At 42.5% G+C, this 20793-nt stretch overlaps 1 protein-coding gene across 1 annotated transcript in view; it reads right to left on the bottom strand.

The window, feature by feature from the left end:
- The window catches only part of ARHGEF9 (Cdc42 guanine nucleotide exchange factor 9), a 621241-nt gene that overhangs the window by 494151 nt on the left and 106297 nt on the right, over positions 1-20793 (bottom strand). Inside the window, exon 2 of the mRNA XM_082263895.1 lies at positions 1607-3251. Within this exon, the coding sequence (XP_082120021.1) occupies positions 1607-3202 (1596 nt within the window). The 5' untranslated portion in view covers positions 3203-3251. The remainder of the gene's footprint in view (positions 1-1606; positions 3252-20793) is intronic.

Genomic DNA, 20793 nt, shown 5'->3' with positions numbered 1-20793 from the left:
TCAGTCTCTCCCTCCCTCTCCCCTGTGCTGTGCAGCAGCCCAGCCGCTCTGGTCTCTGTACTATCACTGCAGTGATCGGCAACTCGGCAAGTGTCCCTGTGAGCAGTCGGGTCCGCCGCTGACTTTTTTTTTTTTTACTTCAGTCTGATGTCTGTCAGACTGTTACTACTAAGACCCTCTCTCACCCTCCTCCCCCCAGATGTCATTGCTCAGTCAGCCTCGGCTCCCGTAGGTCCGTCTTCTCCTGTGCTGTGATGCGGAGTGATATCGGGACTAGGCGTGTCAGTGCAGCCAGCGTGCGAGGACAGGCGGAGAGGAAGCGTGGAGTGGAGTCCCGGGGAACTTAATTTGTGGGTGAACTATCTACACCCTGCACAACCCCCCCCCCCTCTCTCCCCCTGCTACTCTTCTTTCCCTTGTCATTTCTTACAGTGCAGACTAGGGAGGAGGGGGATTGTGTAAACTGAGGGGGGCTGTGCATTCTGGGGGGGAGGGGGATTGTGAGGACTAGGGGGAGGGGGATTCTGTAAACTGAGGGGGGCTGTGCAGACTGGGGGGGATTGTGCAAACTGGGGGGAGGGGGGATTGTGTAAACTGAGAGTGGATTGTTGCAGACTGGGGGAGGGGGAGATTGTGCAGACTGGGGGAGGGGGGATTGTGCAGACTGGGGGAGGGGGGCTAGGGGGAGGAGAAATTGTGCAGGCTGGGGGTGGTAGGTACAGACTAGTGGAGGGGGGATTACGCAGATTATGGGGGATTGTGGAGACTAGGGGAAGGGGGGCTTGTGCAGACTGGGGATAGAAGGGATTGGACAGACTGTGGGGGGGGACTGAGAGCAGCACAGAGGAAACTACAACTCCTGGAGTTTTGGAGGCAGGCAGAGGCAGAGCAATCCAGGGAGTCGGGCACACCTGACTGGCTAAGGCTGCATGCTGGCTGCCACAACTTGACCCCAGGACTAGGAGCATCACCCCCCCCCCCCCCAGGAGGCTGTGCAAGGACCTGCTGAGCTGCCATCGCTGAGGTGAGAGATCATAACACAGCTGACCCTCACATCAGGCTGCATTTATGGGTACTGGTGAGGCTGCATTGATGGGTACTGGTGAGGCTGATCTGATGGGCACTTATGAGGCTGAGCTGATGGGCACTGGTGAGGCTGAATTGCTGTTGAGAAAGGGGTGGGACATATGTGATGTCATGATATGGGCAGATCATTTGGGTTTGTGATGTCACATTGTGGGCCGAACATATGGGGGGCGACAATCTTTATTTTGCCTAGGGCGGCAAAAATCCTTGCACCGGCCCTGAGTACTATGGCAACACTAGTGGCAGCTCCCTTTAGAGTGAAGCAATTCTCTGAAAAACAATAAAGAAACAGCAAGGTGCGCCAAACTATAGACCTTCATTTCTTTGTAAGTGGGCAAATTTACAAAAACTGCAGGGGGTCAAATAATTATTTTCCCCACTGTATATATAAGCATACCTTTTCTATATTGATACGTTTGACTATTTACTTTATGATGATTCTTTATGACATAAACATGCAAACATACATTTTTTGAAAAAAGATGCTAGAGTTAACTAACTATAAGAGTAAGAAGATTACCTCTTCACTGGATGAGGCTGAAGTAGACAAACTAAACTGAGATTCACTACATTCAAAAACATCTTCATCTTGGGTATCATTCAGACTTGACTGAGTCATAAATGTGGTTTCAGGATTTTTCTCAAAAGCTTCATCCAATTGTGACATATTTATAGTTTGTGGTCGAGAATTGACATCAGACGTGTCTGAGCTCAGACTGGGAACATCATGGCTACCATTTTCCTCAGGTTGTGACGATTCAAACATTGCTTGCCTTGGTTCTTGGGGAACTTCTTCCACATGTGAAGTATCGTTTAAACATGATGTGTCATCATCCAATACTTTTGGAGTGTATAAATCTGGATTATTTGTGTCTTCTTCTGTTTTGATGATGGGTAAAATTTCCTGAACTGGTGCAATACCCATGAGATGATTATTCTCCCACACATGAGAATCTGTAGACTGAGGAATCTCCGAAAGAAAATTCAATGCATTCTCATTTTCAATGACTAAAGGTTCTTTAAGAGAGGAGTTCTGCATTCTAGGAGTTCGTGGCGTTGACTGAGAAACCTGATCATCTAATGTAGATGACCTAGTGGAGCCTCTCCATTTCCTAGCTGCTTCTGCCATGTTGCTAAAAAACTTAAATACCCCACCAAGGTTTTTTGATTTCCCACTGCTTGCAGTGTCAGGTGTTTTAGTCACACTGTCCTGTAATCTTTGATCTTTTTCAGCAGAAGAAATATTATCACTTGTGTCATCTTCATTTTGGAATGTACTGCCTTGAAATTTCTCAAATCCCTTTGCATCTTTTGTGGCCACAGATAGGCCCTTTATGTAACTCCACATATACGAGCTCCTTCCTCTTCGATGTTCTGGTGCCATTTTAAGTCCTCGCCTTTGGATTTCTCCTTCAGCAATAGTTGAGCTCTTAGTGTTAACCAATGGCCATTTACGATTGCTACTAAAATTTTCATTGTCCATATGTTCAGAATTTCCATTCATTCCACCTTCTATGTCCCTTAACCACTTGTTTTCACTAGAGAAACATTCAGAAATGCTAATGTTTAACTCTACATCTTCAAATGAGGTATCTAGGTCATCAATGTAGCCTGCATAAGAATGTCTGTATGGTCTTTGGCCATCAGCATATTTCCTTGTCCTAAATAAAGCACTTGGTATGGTAAGTTCTATGTCTTCTGATGGTTGACTCTGGACCTTTGTTTTGGAATTACGAAGAACAGAACTCTTGGAAAAAGTTGCAGATCTCAGTCTTTTAAATGATCTCACTTTGTCCATGAAAGAGAGTTTAGGCTTGGGTTCACTGATCTCACTTGTGAGTATCATAGACTGAGGCCTCTTACTACGCCCAGAATTAGCTCTCCGTCTACTTACAAAACTCCAGATTCTGGTCCCTTTTGCTCTCTTTTCATACCTGTGTGTAGTATCCTCACCATGAAGCTGAGTGGAAACCCCACTGACTTCACAGTCATTAAGCTCACAAATTGCCATAGTGCCTGTCTCGTTCTCCTTGGGACTGGCCTGAAAACTTTTGTTCATGTACCCATTGAGGATTACATCCGAGTGGCTGTTAAGATCACCATTCACAACTTCCATTGCTTGCTCTCCTGCCTTCACCACATGCCTTCCCTGTCAGGCGCTCAAGCTGCAAGAGTAAAACATGCAAATTAGGAAAGGGTCTACAAATTATAATATTACCAATTTAAATAATAACAGGACAGCAAACAATTTACATTTAAGTCAAAAATTAGATTTTATCAATATTTACCAAAGTACAGCTAAGCAAATATATGAACATTTAGTATTACTATTATTATAATACAGAATTTATATAGCACCAGCAGTAGGCGCAGTGCTTAACAAAATGGAGGCAGGCAGTACAGCTACAATGCAATTCAACGCAGTTCTGCACAGGACGTGGAAATCTTACAAGAAGACCTGAACAAAATAATGGGGTGGGCAACTACATGGCAAATGAGGTTTAATGTTGAAAAAAATTGATTTTTGTAAGAACTTACCGTAAAATCTTTTTTTCTGAAGTTCATCAACAAGCACAGCTCCATCTAGTCAGAGATTATAGGGTTATGCTCCTCCTATCAGGAATAGGCACTAGGCAGGAAAAAAGCTTAACCACACCCATAGGGGCTGTCCCTGCAGGCATAACCCCACACACCCTGCTATCATCAAGCAGTTTAGTTGCAAGCAGTGTTTAGAATAGAAAAAACCCATTCAGAAGTAGAAGGGTGGGTGCTGCGTCTGTTGATGAACTTCAGAGAAAAGGAGTTTACGGTAAGTTCTTACAAAAATCCAATTTTCTCTATCGTTCATCGACAGACGCAGCCCCATCTAGTCAGAGACTATAGGGATGTTCCAAAGCAGTATATTCATGAGGGGTGGGAAGACAACGCAAATGGAAATGTAACTTTCCAAAGGCTAAACTCAGCCAAACAGGTAACATGGAGCTCAACCAGGAACAACTGGAGCTCGCCCTGAAAACACAATACACCCTCAAAAGAGAAACAAAAAAAACAGCAGCCTGCAAAACCTTGCGGCCAAAGGAAGCATTCAAAGATGCCAACACATCTACTTTGTAGAATTTTGTAAACGTATGCACAGACGACCAAGTTGCTGCCTTGCAAACTTGCAGCATGGACGCCTGATGGCAAAAAGCCCAAGAAACACTCAGCGCTCTCGTAGAATGCGCCTTCACCGGGAAAGTAGGAACCTGACCCTTCAGTGAATAAGCATGAACTACCGTCTGCCTGATCCATCTGGATATGGTTGCCACAGACGCAGCCAATCCCTTACGAGATCCTTTGGTAAGGATAAAAAGAGCATCTGATTTTCTAAAAGACTCAGTGGTCTCCAAATAGACCCTGATCCCCTGAACCACATCCAAAGAGTGCAAACACAAGTACTTAGGATGTTTGGGCTTAGGGCAGAGTGAAGGCAACACAATGTCTTCATTCATATGAAAATCAGAAACAAGCTTAGGAAGAAACGACTGATTAGGTCAAAGTACCACTTTATCTCAGTGTATCACCAGATAAGGTGAGCGGCAGGACAACGCCACCAATTCAGATACTCTGCGAGCGGAAGTGATAGCCACCAAGAAGGCAACCTTCTGGGACAACAAAAGCAGAGAAATCTCCTGAATGTTCTCAAAAGGAGGCTTTTAAAGAACAGATAATACCCAGTGGCGTACCAACGGGGGAGAGCGGGGGGGCGGCCCGCCCCGGGTGCCACGCACTAGGTGGTGTCAGCCGGTGTCCTGCCCGGCGTGTTCTGTCAGATCCTATCGCAATGTGATGGCAGCTGCAGTGGCAGCTCCTTCAGTCCGCGCTGCTGGCAGGGGGGGGCGGGGCCTCGGCAGGAATAAGGGGGCGGGGTCTCGACTGGAAGAAGGGGCGGAGCCTCGGCGGGAAGAAGGGACGCAGCCTCGGCGGGAAGAAGGGATGGAGCCTCGGCTGGGAGAAGGTGAGTGCCCAAGTGTAAAGTGGATAGGGAGGTAATTGGCGCTGCCAGATGTAATTACACAGTAAGTAAAGGGAAAACAATTAGGGTGTGGTATGTCATATAAATATAATGAACCAATATTTAAAAAGCTAGTATGTGGTGCAATGCACAAATGCCCAATAATAAATATTAATAAATAGATAAATACATATAATGAATATGTGCAAGTGTTGTGACCTTATAAATAAATAAATAAGTATATCATATAATAAACCAATATTCCGAAAAACCAATATATGATATAATGCACAGATGTCCATTGGATGTATTGTAAAGGGGTTCTATTGGGGGGGGGGGCACTTGCATTGTAAGGGGGTTCCATTGGGGAGGGGGGATGTATTGTAAGGGGGTTCTATTGGGGGGGATGTATTGTAAAGAGGTTCTATGGGGGGCTTTGTATTGTAAAGGGGTTCTATTGGCGGGGGCTTTGTATTGTAAAGGGGTTCTATTGGGCAGGTTTGTATTGTAAAGGGGTTCTATTGGGGGGGTTGTATTGTAAAGGGGTTCTATTGGGGGGTTGTATTGTAAAGGGGTTCTATTGGGGGGGGGTCCAGAGGTACGGGGGCTGTGTAATGTAAAGGGGTACGGGGGCTGTGTAATGTAAAGGGGTACAGGGTCTGTGTAATATGAAGGGGTACAGGGGTACGGAGGCTGTGTAATGTAAAGGGGTCCAGGGGTACGGAGGCTGTATAATGTGAAGGGGTCCAGGGGTACGGAGGCTGTGTAATGTAAAGGGGTCCAGGGGTCCGGGGGCTGTGTAATGTGAAGGGGTCCAGGGGTACGGGGGCTGTGTAATGTAAAGGGGTCCGGGGGCTGTGTAATGTAAAGGGGTCCAGGGGCTGTGTAATGTAAAGGGGTACAGGGGCTGTGTAATATGAAGGGGTACAGGGGTACGGAGGCTGTGTAATGTGAAGGGGTCCAGGGGTATGGAGGCTGTGTAATGTAAAGGGGTCCAGGGGTCCGGGGGCTGCGTAATGTGAAGGGGTCCAGGGGTACGGGGGCTGTGTAATGTAAAGGGGTCCAGGGGTACGGGGGCTGTGTAATGTAAAGGGGTCTGTGTAATGTAAAGGGGGCCTTCCTACATTTTGCTGCAGTGCGTGGAGGCGCTACACGTGACACGTCAATGAGCGGTTCGTCGCCTACACGCCTGCGGGGGGTGCCAGATATAGGACCTGCCCCGGGTGCCAAATGCTCTAGGTACGCCCCTGATAATACCAAATTGAGATCCCACGGCGGTAGCGGGGACCTTCTTGGAGGAGCCATATGGCGCACTCCCTGTATAAAAGTATGAATCAAAGCATGCGTGGCTAACGGGCGTTAAAAATATATAGCCAAAACCGACACTTGGCCTTTGAAAGTGCCCAAAGCCAACCGCTGTTAAACTCCTTTCTGCAGGAAGGCCAAGACCCTAGCTATTGAAAACAAGCAAGGGTGCACCTTCCGTGATTCATACCATAAAATACGGGTACGGTGATATATCTTTCCCATAATAGCTAAGACCAAAATCCCAGCAGGAAGCTAGGTCCTATTCCTTAAACTAGGCAGAAACAAATTGCTTGATGATAGCAGGGTGTGTGGGGGTTATGCCTGCAGGGACAGCCCCCATAGGTGTGGTTAAGCTTTTTTCCTGCCTAGTGCCTATTCTTAATAGGAGCATAACCCTATAGTCTCTGACTAAATGGAGCTGCGTCTGTCAATGAACGATAGAGAAATGTAAGGTAATGCATTTGGGTGGCAGAAATATGAATGCAAGTTACTCGCTAGGAGGAGAACCTCTGGGGGGGGGGGGGAATCTAAGATGGGAAAGGACCTTGGGTTTCTAGTAAACAACAAACAACAAGCTCGGCAATGACATGTAATGCCAGGCTGCTGCAAACAAAACCAACAAAATATTGTCATGTATCAAAAAAAAGGGGTTTCACTCCAGAGATGAAAATGATAATTCTCCCACTCTACATCTCGAGTATGCCGTCCCGTTCTTGGCACCAGTCCTCAGGAAAGATGTGCTAGAAATGGAGAGAGTCCAGAGAATGGCAACAAAGATAATTAGGGAAATAGAGGACTTCAGCTATGAGGAAAGACTACAAGCACTGAACCTATTCTCTCTGGAGAAGAGAAGCTTGAGAGGGGATATGATATCATTGTTCAAATACCGTACTGGCGACCCTAGCATAGGAAACAAACTTTTCAGTGAAAGGGAATTTAAAAAGACACGTGGCCATTCAATAAAATTACAAGAGAAGCAGTTTAACCTTAAACTTCGTAAAGGGTTATTTACCGTCAGAGCGGTAAGGATGTGGAATTCCCTTCCACAAGCAGTGGTATCAGCAGGAAGCGTCGATAGTTTAAAAAAACTATTAGATGGCCACCTTAACAACCACAACATACAGGGTTATAGGATAAACTATTAACAGCAAACACACACACACTCAACATAGGTTGAACTGGATGGACTGGTGTCTTTTTTCAACCTTACTAACTATGTAACTATGTAATATGAGAGGAATTAGAGGGCCTAATAACTAATTCTCTTTTAGGAAAAAAGTGTGGAGAAAAAAAAGGTGAAAGGAGTCTGATCAAAGAATGTTAACAGTAGAGTGAGCATTATTTGGGCTATCTGCCTCAAATATAGGCTACATACTGTACATATGCATAGACAGCAAACTGACAGAGAGATCACTCACTATACTAAACTCTGTACTGATAGGCTCATATAGCTGCTTAAAAGTACATATACCCACAACAAAAAGGACAATTCAACGAAATTTATATTCAAAAACTCTGTTGCCACTTGGACAGTACAGTTCTATTTAGATTTATTTCAATGGCTTCAACTGGGCTTTTTTAAAAATACCGAACTTTGAACTCCACACTTCAGAGCATAAACTACTACAAACTCAAAAGGAGGAAAATGGCAGCATAACCAAAAAGGAATACATAGTTATGAAACCTAAAGTCAATAGAAACTTCATCACATCAATATATTTTTAGCAAAGTTTATAGGTTGCACACGCTGATGTGGACCCCTATGGCACTGAATCACTTTTAGCATTTACAGTACAATATTTAGGATTCCTAAACATGTGATTATAAATGTACTTTATTTTGAACTCTATATTATATATCAACCATCCATCCAGAGAAGAAAAGTCTATTCTATTAAATGTTAACATGAATCCTTAACCACTTGAGGACACTGGACAGGCTATACATACTCAAAAAAACCTCATCAAAGTAAACAGGATGTGTGTAGCATCTCCATTCCTTTGCCCCCCCTGCCGTGCTGCCCTACTCTTCCCAACTGCTGGCAACTCTCATCTCTGAAAAAGAAGCCTGGAGTTTCTGTGTACATACAGCAGCTCTTGAAGCTGAAGAGTTGTAAAAAAAAAGGAACTGTTTATCAACACAGTTCGGATGTGAAATAGAGAGATACAAAGTAACACTGTTACAGAGTATCTAATATGTTTCATTTATCTGCAGATCAAATAAATAAACTTCCATCTGCAGGTGCTGCTAGTTAAGGCTGGGTCCACACCACACTCTGACTGTGATTTGATCTAATTCAGTGCATTAATGTCGTGCGACTTGGTTGCATTTTGGATTTGGTTTGCATATTCTTTGGGGCAGAGATCACTCTGAAATTTCATGAAAGAAGCACAGGACCCTTTTTCTAAAGGGTGCTGTGCTGCATTGATATGAAAGGGCATCATTGAAAACAAAGTGATTTCCATTGTCATGTGATTCTGTGCAACTCAAGTTGCATCTGAAATTGCACCAGTGTAAACCAAGCTGAACTCTGCATTTTATGTCCATTTAAATAGTTTGTTTGGTAGTGGTTGTGGGACATTGTGGAATTAGATGATGAGGACTTGGAGGATATCTGGGATTTTCCCTTCCGACACCTGGTTTAATTTAAAATTGTGCATAAAGCCCACTATACTCCATACAGACTTCACAAAATAAATGTTTCTGTCTCTCCAGAGTGCTGGTGCTGTGACCACTCTCCTGGCAATTTAATTCATATCTTCTGGCTATTGGGGGCAGATAGTCTAAATTGTCAACGAGGTTGCCAAGCCCTCATTGGTATCCTCCATTAGTAAATGTTTATTGGGGTTGGTGGAGGAATTGTTACCAACATTAGCAGAAAGGACCATGATTAGTCTCTTCTTTTTTTATGCTCGTAAGGCCATTACTCTGTCATGAAAAATAAAACTTCTCCCCCTTCTCTTACCTTTTGGAAACATCTGGTCAATGACAACTTACTCTTTTATAAAGACATATATGCTAATAGGAAATATGATAAAGTATGGTCCATATGGTTGGCTGAACTCTTTACAGCAACAAAGATTGATAATTTCTAGATGATATGATCTCTTTGTGATTTCCCCTGGTTTATTACTGATAATTTCTTGTATGGTTTTTAGTCTGGGGTTACACCACTTCTCATGAGAATGGTTAGCTTGTATTGAAAGTATTTTACTGAGCTTTACGGTCTTACTTGTATTTATCTATTCATGCACCTAGAACCTAGTCCTGCTCCATAATGGCCCATGTGTGGGTGGATAGGTTTTTTTTTTTTGCTTTTCTGTTTCGTTTTTTGGAATATTTTGGTTTTGTGTATTGAAACTGAAACATACAAAGAAAAAGTTATTAAAAAATAGTTTGTTTGGGCCAAACAAACTACTGCACTAAAAGTTTGAAAAAAAAAAAAAAGTTTTTTTGTTTAGGTTATAAAATTTTGTGAATAGATACGTTTTTTCCTGCACTGATGAAGCCGCACTGACAGGCACTGATGAGGAGACACTGATGGGGTGGCACTGATGGGGTGGCACTGATGGGGTGGCACTGATATGCAGCACTGATGGGCACTGATAGGTAGCACTGATGGGCACTGATATGTGGCACTGGTAGATAGCAATGATATGCAGCATTGGTGGGCACTGATAGGCAGCGCTGATGGGCACTGATAGGCAGCACTGATGGGCACTGATCGGCGGCACTGATGGGCACTGATAGGTGGCACTGATCGGCACTGAAAGGCGGCACTGATTGGCACTGATGGTGGCACTGATGGGCACTGATGGGGGGCACTGATGGGCACTGATAGGCAGCACTGGTGGGCAATAATGGCCACTGGTGGGCGGCACTGATAGATGGCAATAACAGGCACTGGTGGGCAGCACTGATATATGGCATTGGTGGGCAGCACTGATAGGAGGGCACCACTGGCAGGCTGTTTGCCATCCCTGGTGGCCATGGTGGGCATCCCTGGTGGTCATGGATGGGCATCCCTGGTGGCTCTAGTGGCACCCCACCCCCCCAGAGCTGCACTGGTAATCAATGTTCTGATTACCAGCACAGACCCCCCCTGTGATCAGTGAGTACTTAGAAATACTCACTGATCCCCCCGGCTGCAGTATCGATCCTCTTCTTCTCCTCATTGACAGGATCTGTCAGGAGGAGAAGAGATCGAAGCCGTTACAACGGCTGTATTTACATTGCATGACGGCTGTGATTGGACACAGCCGTCATGTGATCAGGAGGGCCAATCACAGGGCCCTCCTGCCGCATCTTGTTGCTCTGTGTTCGAGGGACACAGGCACATCGAGGTCGCGCCGCTGCGCGTGCCCGCGGCGGCGCGATCTCACTCCTTCTGAAGGACGTTCCGGAACGTCCGATCAGAAGGACGAGACTCCCGCCCGGCCGTATATGTACAATGGCCGGGTGGGAGGTGGTTAAACGTGAAGATGGGCTTTACAGCAACCTGAGACGTCTATTTAACGCTTTATTAACCCTTAGTTTATCCTAATCAGCCCTAATTACTCCTTCTTCCCTTTCTAGTATTATTTTCCTCTTTTTTCTATTTTATTAACTTTTAATATTGAAGTTTTTTATATTTTTATTTGTTGTGTTTGTTAATTTTTTTAGTTAATTTTTTAGTGTCGCATTTATAAAAGCGCTAAATTAAAAAAAAAAAAAAAAAACCTTTATTTCAATTGTACGTAACTTGCAATGCTTTGTACCAGAATCATAATTTTACTGTAATTTTAAACAAGACAAATTATAGAAAATATTTATACTTTTATTCTACAGTAAGGCTCGGGCCACACTGGGGCAGCTTCAAAGTCGCCTGACCTTGAAGCCACCCCGCACAGCACAACTTCAGTGCAGCTTGCAAACTACTTCTTTAATAGAAGTCAATGCAAGCTGCTCTAAAGCTGCTCCCAAGTAGTGCAGAAACCTTTTTCCAAGTCAGAGTGATGATACACAGAGATTAAACAAATCCTCCTACATAGGTTTTACTTGTTTGTTTATCTGCAGTCTTTTCCCCTCCACACTCCTTCAAAAGGGCAGGTCGTGAAAGAAATCTTTCTTCATCTGTCAGGAGCAGAGAGGAGGTGGAGAGGCTTACAGTCTGTGACAGCTGACTGGAGGAAAAGAACAACCCCCCCCCCCCCACATACACACACACACACACACACACAGCAGAAGAACTGTGTTGTGAATAGACAAGCTCCTTTCTGAGAGCTTCCCCTCCCTCCCGACACAAATTTATCTTGTGTAATGCGAAAACTTCTCAGAAGTGCTGATAACAGAGGAATGAAGCACCAGAGAGAAGCAACACTTAGAGCTTTGGAGAGAGATAAGTAAACACTGCAAATATATGTGATTCCATGACTGAGTGCTTTTTTTTTAACTATTTTTGTTTAAGGATTGCATTAAAAAGTAAATTTTTGCAAGACAATATCACAAAAAAGAAATATCAAATAGCCTATTTTATACCATAAGTAATGGCAAGGTTTTTGCCGAATAAAAAACTTCTTAGAAGAAATGCAAAAACTGCTCTGATCCTTAGGGGGGGGGGTTAAAAAGGGTGGGAGGGAAAGTGATTAAGAGGCATTTTGAAAAATGTGACATTCATGGATCTTTAAGAGGCGTATTTATAAATGACATTTGCCAAACATTCACTGCAGGTGTAACTTGCTGGTGCATGTGTTTAAAATTACAGTGATTGATTCACCTGCAGTGAATTTTTGGTTAAATACTGTATGTCATGTCTACTGCTAGCCAGTATCAACTAACTTTAGAAAATAAATAATACCTGCCATTTCTTTCATCCTGGATTAATAAGTACAAGTTATAAAATAATAGTTGAGAGCTCTCCCATTCTCTACAGTGTGGATAAATGCCAATGTACAAAAGGATTCCAGGAAATCTGGAACTATTACCTGATTGTGATTCTGCTGGTCTTAGGACTGCGCCTTACACGTGTCACCAAAGGCTGTTTGTTTTTTTGCCATCTCATGAGGGAGATTTCCCTTCGCTTTCTGTCCCATAGCCAAAACAGGGTCACCAGAACTACCCACTGGAAGATTTCCCTTCCATTACTTTTCTGATATCAAACAAAAATTTGGGATTTTCTTTTACTTTCACTGATAGAATCTCCCTAATAGGGGCACAGACAGCAATGAAAACAGACAGGTGTTCTAATCCTCCTCCACTCTAAAAACGTTTTGCCTTTAGTCAAACTTTATGTAGGGTATTCAGCAGGAACTGGATGAAATTTGGTCCGTATGTCTGTTTCATGACTATTGCTAAACTTGCCAAGCTTTACAAATTAGTTTCATAGGTACATGACTTCAGATAAACTTTATTTGCAAACATTCTGCAAGTCTGTTGCAGATGCACGTTGGACCCAAATGGCAAAAGTGTCAACTAGAACTTGTACCTCAAGTGCTCTGCAGGTGTACAACTTGCCAGTGAATGTGGAGTAAGTTACCAGACTTACAATTCAACACTGCCACAAATTTGTGTTAAGTTATCTTTGCTATCTAGTTTATTCTTTGCATTAGACTCGGTTCACATATATGCAAATTGGATGCATTTTTTTTAAAACGCATCCGATTCGCATAACAAGTGAACTAGACAGGCTTTCAATGGAGCCGGTTCACATATATGCGGGCCAGTTGGGGTGTGAATTTTAAAAGGATACTGTGCATTTTCCAGCCCGGTTCAGGGGCGAGTTCAGTGTCAAATTCGCACTTGAATCGCACTTGAAACACTGAATGGAAACCGCACCGGACTTTGCAACAAAACCGGACCCGCATATATGTGAACCCAGCCTTACTGTTTTATATCAGAGGAGGCATTCATTTAAGAACCTCCTTCACCCCATATCATTTCAATCTACTCCCTCATCCTTTGTTCAAACTGGGAATGAATTTCAAAGTTTTAGCTATAACCCCCACTTTTATATGGATTATCTTTATTTTTTACTAAATACTAGAGTTAAAATGCAAATCAAGATGCAAAAGATGCCTGGACTGAGAAGAAGTAAAATATAAGAGTATGCCATGTTTATTGGTAGAGATGTCCATTTCCTTATTGTATCAATCATTAATTTAATTAATGCTAATCAGTTAACCTAAAATAAATCACAAAGAATATATAAATGTATAGAATGTATATAAATGTATATAAATGTATAGAATATATAAATGTATAAAAATATATAACCCAAGATATTTTATGATGGTGAAAATTAAAAGAATTCCTTTATTATTACCCACATTCTCCCTTAATAATTATAGCTCAGTTTTATGTTATTCCTGTAACAACATGATGGTTTCCATGTTTCCTTATAGTTAGTAATATACAAAAAGATTTCATTTACAGGAAGAGTAGCAGATTTTCTAAAATTATAATTTGATATTATATGGCTGTTGAAAGTGGAAGAAAAGTCCACTTTTTAACTTGTACCTACAGGAAAGCCTATAATAAGATACAGTGATTATTTCCTAAACTTGCACTGTTTAGGAGATATTCACATGGGATGCAGCTGGTGATGGGGATGGTATACCATGCGCTGAAGTGATGTCATTACGGCCCCGACCATTCATACAGCTGGAGGAAGACAGGGTGAAGACGGGGTGAAGATGGAAGCGCTGGGGAGCCGGGCTCCATGTACAGGTAAGTCTGTCATAATATGCTAGTATGAAGTGCACATTAGTACATTGAGACTTAAACCTGCTGGGAGACTGATTTTTCTTTTCTTTCTTTTTTTTTTTTTTTTTTTTTTGTGGCGGTTTACTACCACTTCAAATAAAGTAACAGTACTTCCTGAAAAAATATAGTGCTTTTGCTATTTTTATTATAGCACATTTTCCTAAAGAATATCAGTTGAAAAGCTTACATTTTTATGCACTAGTTTTATTTTTTAAAAATTGAATGCTACAAATGCACATTTAATGCAAGGTGCTCACATTCATCAGTGTGTGCAGTGCATGATTGGCTGTCTAGTTAGAAAGACGAGAAATAAAAATTCCAATAAAAATTTTAAAGTTGAAAAAAAAATGTAAATTGTTAAATTCAAATTCCAATACAAGTTTTAAAGTTGAGAAAGCCAACAAATAGCTCTGCACATTCTGATTGCTTTTACACACTGACCATACATGAACATAAAATATTTCAATTTATTTAGTCCTCTCTCAACTAACAAATAGAAGAAAACAGTTCAAGCAAACACTTTTCTTAATACTTTCTCCTAAACTCTTTGATTCACCCTTCCAGCTTTTTTAACTTTTAAAGTAAACCAGCAATTGCTGAACTCCTTAAGAAAATGCCATTTGCCCAGATTTTATACTGACATTCACTGACGTGAGGTAAGCATACACATCAGAAAAGTCCTGATCTAAAAAGTTGTTTCAAGTCAGCGACTGAAAGATTTAAATCAAAGGGTCAACTTGATGGCCAGGCAACTAGCATTTCAGCAACTAGAGGACAGCAATAGCAGCCCCCATATTTCACTCATGACATATTTCTTTAATAAGATAAACTCATAAATACTTGCAAATGAACAAATATGTTCAGGCTGCAGAATATTATGTCAAAATGCTACTGTGACCTCTATTATAACATTTCTACAAAAAATGTAGAAAACTCATTAATCATCACTAGAAGATGACAGTAAAAAGAATCATGCAGTACACCTATGACCAGCAGCTGCTTGGCATGGTAATTGTCTTTCCCACATGGCATTGGGGGGGGGGGGGGGTTAGGATATCAGATCCAGGCTTATGGAGGCATCGTTTACGGTGCACTTCAAGAGTTGTAAAGAATGAAAAACAAGGAAGACAAAGATGCACAGATATGATAAACTCTCCCATTATGAATTTCCAAAGCAGAAGCAGAAGATATCCACATAAGCTTTGTTTTTTTTTTTTTTATAAATTCCTATTATCTATTATATATTGCCAGTTTTTTTACTTAGGTTTTTTGAACATTTTCAAGAATACATAAAGCATTATAATAAAGCAAACTGTTTCACATCAACTAGAGTGGTTGACAAAGAAGTATAAATAAACCTTAGGGGGTGTAAGATGAGGGACCCATTAGGCAGGAGGAGGACCCAGGAGGCAGAGTGTATGAAGAGAAAGGATACAGAAAATATTAAGCAAATGAAGGTGTGGTGATCTAAAACCCCCAAAAAGTTTAACTGCTTTCAAAATGTAAAGTGGGTGCGTAAGAATGGGCTTTTTGGTGATGGGACGGAGGAAGCCAGGGGAGGACTGATATTGGTATCAAGTGAAACTCTATCAAGTCCTGGGATACCCATAAGGGAAGGTCTTGTATGACATGAAGATGGTAAGAGGGTAATATTCACAGCTAAGTATAACTGAAAAATGTTTGGTATGTTTGTTTTGAGGCGGAGTGCCTATTAATTCTAGGCCTGGACTTACCCCCAAATCAATTGCAAAAGTTTAAACTGTTGAATTCAGAGAATTTGAGTTAGGGTAATAACTGAGATAACTCTAAAAGCATACAGCAGCTTGGGAACATAGTCTCTGAGGCCCATGTAGCAGTCCTGACCTTCCCAGTCCTTTAAGGAAGAAGTTCCCCTGACAAGGGATGGAGTCTCTGATAGGAACAACCAGGTTTCCTGACAGGGGTCTGTCTCCTAACAGCAACTGCACTGAGCTATGCTCATATCTGGCTTATATTGATCCTGCACACCTGTGCCCTCACACAGGCTGCAAGCAACTAGCAAAGCCTGGATGCAGAAGTGAAGGTTCCTTCCCACCCAAGGCACTTTGGAACTTTCAAACTCCAGTCCCAAACCGAAACTGAAACTACCAAATCTGGAGAAAACAGAGCCTTTCTCTGTTAACAATAAATGTCCAAGCTTCTCAAACTGCACTGTCACAATATATATATATATAACAAAAGAAATATGATCTACAATTTCTCACTTTTTTCACTTGATTATTCATTGGCTGTTTACTATTAGTATCTTCCTTGGGCTAATCTATATGTATCTAGTATACCTTCTCATCCATACGAAATTCTATATTGATGATAGTCTTATTTAAATTACTTCCCAAGTATATAAAAATACAGATATAATGAATAAATACATATTATTTAATTGCAGTACTTGCTCCACCTTATTATACTTGTTTCATCATCCCTTGGAAGGTTGCCCTAAATCATCATCCCTTGGAAGGTTGCCCCATATCTAAGGATCTGTATCTTACTGTGGTCATCTATCCATGTGGTGCTTTCCCTTCCTTCCCCCTCTGTGCTGGGGTGTGTCCGTGCCTCAGCCCCGGGTGAGGCGCTCCAAGGGTCGACCCTGCCTTTGCCTCCTAAGATTGGACTGCTGCTTGGACATACGACACTACTTAAGGTAGTGTCTATTTTAGGACATATGGATTATTTTTCTTAATTTTTATCATTTTTCCATTATAATCTCATAATTTTATATTTTTAGATACATATAAATCTTTCAAAAGCTCCTGATGAATGGACGGAGGTCCATGAAACGCGTCGAGCCTACACTTACTCAGATACTTACCTGTTTACATGTTTAAGACTACGAACCTACAGAGAAGACAGTAATATATGTAGCATATGGAATATATGTATTACTATTGATCTATGATTGTTGTACCTGTTTTTACTTATCATGAAATGTTATGTGTTTTACTGTGGTAACATAGATTACATGTTACTTCTCTGTGGGTGTCTTTGTTGCTGGCGTATGCCAATTTTAATAAATTTATGTCTAACTGACCTCATTTAAAGTCCCACATGCTGTTCTTTCTTTTTTATATATATATATATATATATATATACTGTATACATATACATACATACATAGTAGTACTTACCATAATAAACAATTAAAGAAACTATGTACTCTACTGCTTCATTATTCTTGCCGACCGCAATATGTATATATACGTTGAGGTTTGCAAGTGGTTTACCGATAATATAGCTTAAGATAACCCCAGTACCCTTTTTTTCAGCTGGCGGCCGGCTTTCTCATGAAACTGGTCCGAGCAGAACGGTTTCTGAAGCGGCGGGAGGAGATGTCTCACCGCTCCCGCTGCTCGACGGTGTTTCTCGGGCTTACTGTTTCTGCTGGTTTGCCCAAGAAACTATCCAACAGTGTGGCCAGCTCCTCCCATAGGCGATCAAAGAGTTAACCTTCTTTGATCAACTCTATGGCCTTAGAGGACCAGAGCAACATCATTTCCGTTTTTTTTGTTTTGTTTTTTATCGTTTACTTTTAAAGGTAAAGAAGAGATTTGGGGTCTTTTTGACCCCAGACCTCGCCATAAAGAGGACCTGTCATCCTTATTGCTATTACATTTCTTGTAATAGGAATAAAAGTAATACAAAATTAAAGGGACAGTTTGAAAATAAAATTAAAAGTAAAATAAATATTAATAAAAAAAAAGAAGTAAGTGCCCCTATCCCTATGTGCTCACGCGCAGAAGAAAATGCATGCATAAGTCGCGCACGCTTATGTAAACAGTAATCGAACCACAGATGTGAGGTATCACCGCGAACATTAGTTCGAGAGCAACAATTCCAGCACTAGACCTCCTCTGTAACTCTAAACAGGTACCCTGCAAAGGGGTTTAACCACTTTAGGACCGGAGGATTTTCCTGCTTTACGTCCAGGCCACTTTTTGCGATTCCACACTGTGCGACTTTAACTGACAATTGCGCGGTCATGCAGCGCCGTACCCAAACAGAATTTATGTCCTTTTTTCCTACAAATAGAGCTTTCTTTTGGTGGTATTTGATCACCTCTGCACTTTTCATTTTTTGCGATATTAATACAAAAAAGCGACAATTTTGAAAAAATAACAATATTTTTCTACTTTGACAGTTAAAAAATATCCAACATATTCAATTTTTGTTATATATTTAGGCCAAAATGTATTTAGCTACATGTCTTTGACAAAGAAATTCTCAATGAGCGTATTTTTACCCGCTTTAAGACCGGAAGATTTTACCCCATTCCTGACCAGGCCATATTGTGCGATTTGGCACTGCGTTACTTTAATGGACAATTGCGCAGTCGTGCGACACTGTACTCAAATTAATTATTTTCCCCACAAATAGAGCTTACTTTTGGTGGTATTTGATCACCTGTGCAATTTTTACTTTTTGCGCTATAAACAAAAAAAGAGCGACAATTTTGAAAAAAAATAACAATATTTTTCACATTTTTTATATGAAATTCCCCCCCAAAAAAATGTAAAAATCAAAATTTTTTAACATTTTAGGCCAATTTGTTTTCTGCTACATATGTTTGGTAAAAAAAATCGCAATAAGCGTATTTTAAATTGGTTTGCGCAAAAGTTATCGCTAGGGATGCATCGAAATTTCGGCCACCGAAATTATCGGCCGAAAATGGGCCTATCCCATTTCGGCCGATAATGGGTTAAAAATGCCGAAATTAATGGCCGCCGTGAGAAAGGAGGAGGGTGCAGCGCAGGTTTAAAAAGTGCTGCCTCTGGCCGGCCGGCCGCCCCGCCTCTCAATGATGTCCCTACTACTATGATCTGTGCATGAATGAAGTGACATACGGGCGGGAGGGCGGGCGAGCGGCCGCTAATACGGTAGCTGTAACTATGTGAGCTTCACTTCACTTCCCTGTCAGGGGCACGATGAGCATGAATGAACTGACCTTACACCGAGCGGGAGGGCGGGGGGAGCGGCCGCTAATAACTGTAACTATGTGAGCGCTTCACTTCCCTGTCATGCGGGTATCTCCTCTGACAGGGAAGTGAAGCGCTCACATAGTTATTTCTATTAGCGGCCGCTCCCCCAGCCCTCCCGCCCGGTGTCAGGTCAGTTCATTCATGCTCATCGTGCCGCTGACAGGGAAGTGAAGCTCACATAGTTACAGTTATTAGCGGCTGCTCCCCCCGCCCTCCCGCCCGGTGTCAGGTCAGTTCATTCATGCTCATCGTGCTGCTGACAGGGAAGTGAAGCTCACATAGTTACAGCTACCGTATTAGAGGCCGCTCGCCCGCCCTCCCACCCGGTATGTCACTTCATTCATGCACAGATCGTAGTAGTACTGACATCACCAGGAGGCGGGCGGCCGGCCAGAGGTGGGACTTTTGAATGAAGGACACTGGAGGAGCACTCAGCAGAGTGAGAGTAAGGAGATTGAATCTTTGGGATGGGGAGGGACGCTGAGGCAGAGGGGGGGAGGGTGTACTGCCGAGGGGGACGCTGAGGCAGTGGGGGGGGGTTAGCTGAGGCGGCTTACCAATAGTATTAGTATTATGCAGCATGAGGGGGTTAATGTATTGTCACTGCTGGTCACTGATGCATTAGTGACCGACAAGTGGCAGTTAATTAACCCCTTTGTGCTGCATTAGTGCAACCAGTATCAGTGCAACCAGTGTTAATTAACACTGATACTGGTTGCACTAATGCAGCACAAAGGGGTTAATTAACTGCCACTTGTCGGTCACTAATAGATGAGTGACCAGCAGTGACAATACATTAACCCCCTCATGCTGTATAATAGAAATACCATTGGTAATTAAATTAACCTCTTGCCAACCCATCACAGTACATATACTGTGACAGGGTGGTTGTGACAGGTGTACGTCGCTGTCTGTTTTTGGTGTATGCTCCTGTTCAATCTATTTTAAAATTATTTGGGGGAAAAAGTAATTTTCGGTTTCGGTTTTCGGCCAAGGGCATCCTGCATTTTCGGTTTCGGCCCAAAATTTTCATTTCGGTGCATCCCTAGTTATCGCAGCTACTAACTACGGGAAATTTATGTCATTTTTATTGTTTTTTTTTAACTAGTAATGGCGGCGATCTGGCGGCGATCTGCAATTTCTTTTTTTGCGGGACTGCGACATTGCGGCGGACAGATCGGACCCCTAACTGACATTTTTGACACTTTTAGGGGTACCAGTGACATTACTACAGTAATCAGTGCTATAAATCTGCACTGTTACTGTAAAAATGACTGTCAGGGAAGGGGTTAACTTTTATTGGTGATCAAGGGGTTAATGTATGCCTGGTGCTTACTGATGTGTGTGGGGGAGGGGACTGTGTGACACAGGCACAGATCGCAGGTTCAGCTATGCTGAATCCTGTAATCTGTCCCTGCCTGTCACTTAGGAGATTCGCCCGCTTTGTGTACACAAGCAGGCGGACCTCCTCACTCGATCCACGACGATCAAGGAAGAGCGGCGGTGATCACCGCCTCTCCTCCCCTGGCCCGACTCCCGCTGTGTCTGAATACAGCAGGAGCGAGCCTCCGGCGGCGCGCGCACGCCGCCCACAAGGGGAGCAGTCCAGTGATGTAGACCTACGTCGCTGGACGATAACGAGCCACTTTGCCG

This window comes from Pelophylax lessonae (genome assembly GCF_965119305.1).
Source record: "Pelophylax lessonae genome assembly, chromosome: 7".
Lineage (NCBI taxonomy): Eukaryota > Metazoa > Chordata > Amphibia > Anura > Ranidae > Pelophylax > Pelophylax lessonae.
This window is presented reverse-complemented; position numbering and strand designations above follow the sequence as displayed.